We start from the raw sequence: 6,789 nt of genomic DNA, 5'->3' as shown, positions 1-6,789 counted from the left end.
CGAACAGATGTAGCACCTGCTGCATCCACCAGCATCACTGGAATACTACAGAAGCCTTCGCTATCCCAGGCTTCCCACACACGCTCACGTGACGGGATGTGCTTCCCGGATGACTTAACCATGTGCTTTCCTCGGCTCTCTTCTCTGCCGACTAACGACTAGCATTGGCACGCTCCTCTTACCTACCCAGCCCAGCATTCTTCTGGGTGCACAAAGAATGTATGCCTTGGTTTTAGGAAAGCTTCAATGATGACTATTTTGAAAGGTCATTGTAATTATGAAAACGTCAGTATGATAAACTGGTGAGGTTTTATCACCTGTCTTTAAAGATTTGCATATTACAGAATCTTTAGGAGATTAATTATGAACATCAGACTCTACAAATAATTAGCAATTGATAGCTTCTATCAAATGCTAATTCTCTCCACAGTGTTGGACTTTTCACGTATGTGATATTTCTTTAAAAATCACATGCGGAATTTCGTTGCTGGTAACCTTTCCTTTGCCTCCCTCCCCCACTAATCAGTTTCTATCTGTCACCAATTCTGCTCTGATCACCCCAGGATATGCTACTTTATTGCCGCCCTAAGATCACGACTTTGAAAATTCACTAGATTTGGGTCTCCTTAAAAATGCTTCATATTCCAGAGTTACCCCATCTGCCCCAGCCAGTGATAGTCAACCTCCCCGGCACTCTCTCTCCTTCTCCACCCATAAAAAGTTCTCTGAAGGGTCTCCAAAGAAGACACTGCTTGGGAGGGATGGCCAAGCAGGAACAGAAGAGAATGGAAGCCCACAGATCTAGAGTGATAATCAAAGAAAAGAAGCATTCAAATTTCTGTGGTCAAGAAGCCACATACGTGGCCAGTCCCAACACCACTGGAAAAAGAGCCAACACTAGCAGCCGAGACTTTCCCAGTAACACGAGCAAAAAAAGCAAAGGGAAGGTTTTCTTTCTTTTATACTCAGAAGGTCAAACTTTCTAGTAAAAAGCTAGCAAAAATTCACAAATGAACTTCTCATTTTCAGGTCGCATCCCCTGCTTGGTGAAAAGTTCTTCCACTTATCCAAAAGGATAAGAATGTCACCTTAAATTAAATCACAAAAATACACAGAAAATTCTTTTAGAATGTTTGAAGGAATTATTGACATTTTAATAAAAATTAATCTCTAATAAAGCAAATCAAAACATGTGATGACAGCATATCAGTGCTAGAAAGTGATTCACCTCAGTATTTTGTAACATTCCATATTTGGTCCCAAAGTAAGGAGGCACTTTAATTTCTAAAGAGTCAGAATCTTGCCCCTGTCCCCTCCCATTTGCAGAAATAATTACTGTTGTAGCAAAGAAGCCTCACCATACTTGCATGGGGAAGGCTAACTAGCTGGCTCTGTTCACCCATCTAACTCCGGTTCTCAAACAGACAAGGAGGCGTAGTGATGTCTCACCAATTACGTAAGAAGTCATCCATGTCCCCTTTCCAAACACGCCTTGTAAGAAGCGGAAGACCACAAACACGGGGAAATTTGGTGCAAATGCCACCACCACGCCAGTGACGCCGACACCGAAACAGGATATCAAGTAAATGACTATTCTGCCGTACCTTTCAAGAAAAAGAGAAGAGATCACCTTAAATATTTTCTTCAATACAATGGAAAAGACTATCGTCGTAAGTGTCATTAAAGGTGGTGTAAGTACGACATGTTGTCCTCCGTAACTTTGTCATTACCATGTAAAAGATTGCCAAAAAGTCTGTGTTTTGTTTTATATCAAACCAGAGCAAATAAAAACACGTGCCTCTGAAATGACGTAAAATTTAAAGCACAGAATGCATCCTTTGGGGTTGCAGTTTTCAAAAAGATGACCCTCTCTATGATAACTGTTTTTTCACATATGATCTCCCTGGTGGTACAGCTTTGACACTTCGTAGCATTTTTGTGGGTCAAGTCAGAAAGAAAAAGGGATAAAAGCAGCAACGGACATCACAGACAGAAAGCCTGGGCTCCACCGTCCACCAAGCACATGACTCTGGGCAAATTTCTTTAGTTCGCCAAGACTTGGGTTGCTCGCTTTATTTGCTCGCTTGTGTTTTGTTTTTATATGTTGGTTTTTTTTTTTTAACCTTTCTACAATGAGGTTGCAGAGAGAATCAAATGAGATGCTAACGTGAAAGCTCTTTCTAAATCATAAAGTTCACAACTGACGTGAGATGTTCTTAAGTTTTGTATTTTTATTTTCACCATTTACATAATATGATTAAATGGATTGGGAGGAAGGAACAGGGTATTGTGTGCGACACATCTGAGAATCTGATATTAAATGGTTCAGTATAGTTGTGCCAAATTATTGGCTGGCGAAAGCATGTCCTCAATGACTTTAAAGAAATTTGATTTGATGGCACTTTTCATAGAAATTTTCACCAAATTCACACATATGATATCTTGCTTCACTCAGCAGAGTGGAGACAGAAGTAGCCTTGGTTTACCTGGTTTTTTAAATCCACTCTCTGCCCTCCCTTCCCTGTCCTCTCACAGATAATGTGGCCTATGAAATTGTTTCTTGTCCTTTCCTTCAATGGAATAAAGAAGAGAAGGTGCTGAATGGTTGGCCCCGGGTGAAGCAGAATTATTCGTGGGTCTGCTTCCCTCGACACTGACACCACACACTGCCCCTCCTTTAGCTGAGTTCCTTTAGTTTGAAAACCTGTTTATTGACGGGGAAAGGGAAACACGCAGAAGAAGCAGAGCCTAATGTTTTCATTAGGAAGAGTAACCACAAAATTAAAGCCATACATACTGAGAATGTATAACTCAATTCCGAATCGTAGCCAGCTGGGGGAGAAAGCGCTACGTGGGGGAGATTAAGAAAGAAAAGATTAATTGAAAAGGCTAGAAGCAGAAATAACAGAAAAGGACGCAGGTAAAAAGAGAGGAAAAGGGGAGAAAGAGCATCAGACACAAAGGATTAAGGAGAAAGCCACGTGCAGAGGAGGAAGGGAGGGGACGGCAAGAAAAAATGAGACGGATGAAGGGGCAGAAAAGGAAGCAAAGGTTCTACCCATGTTAGAAGTTCTGTTTCGTATTTAGTAGCTAATGATGCATTTTTTATTTTCTTATCAAGACGAGGTTTAAAATTTTTGTTCTGACCTATATATCACATTCTTTTCTCTCACCATTAAAATGGTGATATCCCACATATTAGTCTGAAATTCAGAACACTCAACAAAGGGGAGTTTGCTTATCCATTTGAGTTCATTTTGTTTGTTTGTTTTTTAAGCACCAACTGTGTGGTAGGAAACACCGCATTAAGGATTAATTTGCATTATCTCATTTGACCTAAACAACGCTATGAGGTAAGTGTTATTTTCTCTATTATCAGCAGGTTAAAAAAAAATTCAGTATAGAGAAGTTAATTAATTGACACAACATCGTCCTACTAATAGAGGAGCCAGTATCTGAAAGGTAGGAAGTCCATTAACTAATTAAATCCTAAAAACTTCTAATAAAAACCCAAGAACTTGTCAAGGAATTTTCAAAAGTTCACTGGAAAGACAAAAATCACAGGATTAAAGAAAGAATGACAAAATGTTTATAATTCCACATTTCTTTTTACAAGTACATATTTTTAATTGTTATTATAACAATTTAAATGTATGTCTATAAATTAATAGGTTGCTATCCTCTCTCGACTCTTAGCCATTTACCATGATTTTACAGAAGTTTTATAATTATTTGTAATATTTTTATAATAGTCCATTGTGTTGATATAGCTGTCTTTATTTTCCTTAATATAAGGCTTCTGAGATTTTTCCTTCCTAATGTTTTCTTATATTCTATTACAAATAAAGATATGTTGGATAAAAAAAAATACCCATTTTAAAGTCCTGGTCTAGTCAAACTCAGATTATCAGTTGGCTATAGAATTTGAGGCATTTTATTGTCTTGAATTAGTTCATTAATTGCTGTCAGCAGGTCTCTAAGAGGTACCCTTAGCACTGCCCACTGCGAGCATGTCACAGCGACCTGCCCAGGCTGGGCTAGAGTGATCGTAGCATTATTAAGCCAGATGTGGCCAAGGGCCAAAGTTTCCCTATTTTTGTCTTCAGAGGTATAGAATTATCAACTTACAACAGTATTTTCATCGTTAGAATTGGGACAAAGGAATAGTTAAACACAAACACGACAACTAACATCAAAAATATCTAAAACAGGAATAACTGAATAGAAAGCATGACCATCTTAAATATACAGATTCGCTGTGTCTGCCACTAACTAGTATATTTATGAACACTAAATAATAGATAAAACTCTTAATAGTTTTTGATAAAACTTTTCTTCACAGAGTTTTCAATCTGTAGGATAAAATACAAGGATTTTAAAAAATTAAACGGAACTAATTCGGAAAGGGCTGACCTATGACTAAATTACTCAGATCACAACGAGTGAGTTATTGAAGCACCCAGAATCGACCCCGTAATGTCTGGCCAGCCGTCTGTCCACCACACGAAGAAGCCGCCTTGCTGGTCTGGGTTTCCACTCAGATGCTTTTAGGGCCACCAAGGGCATCCCATCCATTGGTCTGGTTCGAGGATAAAGGAGACGTAGTTTAAGAAGGAAATAATTCACCCAATTAACCACCGTGAATGTCACGAGTAGAGGAACTGACATTGTTTTCTGCGTGTAGTAAGAATATTTTTCTAATAGTTAACATAAAACATTTTCATCTCTACACATACATGTTGTATTATAGGTTGTCATATTGGTGCTTACCTGTCTGCCGCATAGCCTAAGGTGAACGCTCCAGCCAGGAAGCCCAGGTTTAGGATGGCTTGTGTGAGGTCCAGCATCCAGGCATTGACACACACGAGGTCAAACTGAGAAAACAAAGACACGCACAGGTGACACGTGGCAAAGCTCATCCCCAAGACACCTGATCTTAGCTTTTGGCTGGATCGCTGATCTTTAAATATGGTTGCTCATATACTCTTTAAATAAATTTTTAAAATCTATCAGGTGCATATTTTTATATTGATTTATAAATACTTCCTTCATAAGTTTCAATAACGGCCAAGGGTACCATTTCGAGTATGCTATAAATACTGACATTTTCAAATAATGTTGAACATCATTTGTTCAGCTATAGCTAATAGAGTCTAAATACCACAGCCGTTTGACACCTACCATCATGCAGTAAAAACAAGTTCAATTCTCTAAAATTTGCCATTAATCTTTTTTCCCTTTGAATTCTTATTTTCATTCCTATATACTTAAGTCCTAATATTTTATGTGTTAATAATGTGTATTGTGTTAATGGTGAGGTAAATAAACATTATTTATTTAAATTGTTTATTTATATGTTTTATATTACTTATGTTTACTTCCCTCACCATATTTTTATGTGTAATAAATTATGTATATAAATTAACATTTAATTAAAATTTTTCCTAACTACTTAAAAATTTAGTCTCTAAATATGAGAATTTTTTCTGATCAGGTTATAATTACACTTACTTTTAGACAAAAATTGATAAAAACGTAAGATACAATGAATTTTGAAAAAGCATTATTACGCAGGAGTAAATATTTTTGGAAATGCACCTTTAGAAGGATGTTAAGAAAGCGGGTGTTTTCTAGTTAGTTCATGTAATTTGTGGGTGAAGATTGCCTATTACTAGAGCAAGTTAGGGCTCAACATCAATTCTATTCCTGCTTTTCATTCTTATAAATTTATGTGTCAAGAAAGTTTGTCTGTATAAAAAACTAATGGGAATGGAGAGAGTTTGGTCACAGCAATGTCATTCAATTCTTCTGCTTCCTTCTCGCTCGTATGTCAGATTCACATAGCAATCTATCCTCAGAATTATTTTTACTTTTCTGTTAACCAACACACCATTTAAGTCTGCCTACGATCTTGCTATAAGGAAAGAAATGGAAACCACCAGACTTACAAAAATTTGTTTAATCAAGTCATTAAGGTCATTTATTTTCTTAATTACTTTCTTAATATAAAACCACTATTACAAATTGTCCCACTGCTTAGTTCCCATGGGTCATAAACCCCTAGGTCAGTTAATCACAGTGAGAGGACACTTTGCAAATAGTCGATATTAAAATAAAATTAATTAATGATAAAATGTCTAAATGTAGGATGTGTCCTCATCATACATATGTTCTCCGGCAGATCCATTTGGAACATATGTGAGTTGAGGCTCTGAAAACGGATTCCCTTTAAAGGAATCCCCTGTGATCTCCTGTGATCAATTTTGCATACCTCCAAATGGCATGCCTACCCCCGCAGGCTACTGCGTTAGATTGTAGCATGAAGAGAAAATGAATGTTGTCGGAACAGGAATTGTGAGTAGTCTCATAAATACATATCCATAAGCAAGCTCATATTTATTTATAGAACTCAACTCTTGCCTTGGTTCCACAGCTAATGAATGACCTGTCACCTAACAAAGCCGGGGAAAGAAATTGGAGGGCGGGGTGGTGGGCAGTAGTAGCTGGCTCATCTCCAGAGCTTCTGACAAGATTAATGGAGATTCAAGAGGTTCAAAGATTTACATATATGTATAATAGTAGTGATTGTGGTAATTTAAAAGAGTTTACTGGTTTCTCAAGGCACAACTTTATTCTAAGTTAATTTGCAGATGATTATTTATCTGAAATAATTTCCCATTGGAATGAAACATGTAAACAATGCAACTAGAATAAAAGTACCTAAAATCTCAGTAAGCGAAGAGGCGATCTAATTGCCAGAGAAAACATTTGTGTCTGAAGAACACCAAC

The 6,789-nt window shown here is 37.3% G+C and overlaps 1 protein-coding gene across 1 annotated transcript in view; it reads right to left on the bottom strand.

The window, feature by feature from the left end:
• LOC105305673 (solute carrier family 22 member 3) overlaps positions 1-4,871 on the bottom strand; it is a 58,110-nt gene extending 53,239 nt beyond the window's left edge. Inside the window, exons 1-2 of the mRNA XM_023523447.1 lie at positions 4,771-4,871; positions 1,450-1,604 (exon numbers count right to left, since the gene is read on the bottom strand). Coding sequence (XP_023379215.1) covers positions 1,450-1,604; positions 4,771-4,847 — 232 coding nt within the window. The 5' untranslated portion in view covers positions 4,848-4,871. The remainder of the gene's footprint in view (positions 1-1,449; positions 1,605-4,770) is intronic.
• Between the last annotated feature and the right edge of the window lie 1,918 nt (positions 4,872-6,789).

The sequence above is a fragment of the Pteropus vampyrus genome, unplaced genomic scaffold, assembly GCF_000151845.1.
Source record: "Pteropus vampyrus isolate Shadow unplaced genomic scaffold, Pvam_2.0 Scaffold392, whole genome shotgun sequence".
Lineage (NCBI taxonomy): Eukaryota > Metazoa > Chordata > Mammalia > Chiroptera > Pteropodidae > Pteropus > Pteropus vampyrus.
Note: the sequence above shows the minus strand (reverse complement) of the source record. Positions and strands in the feature narration are given on the sequence as shown.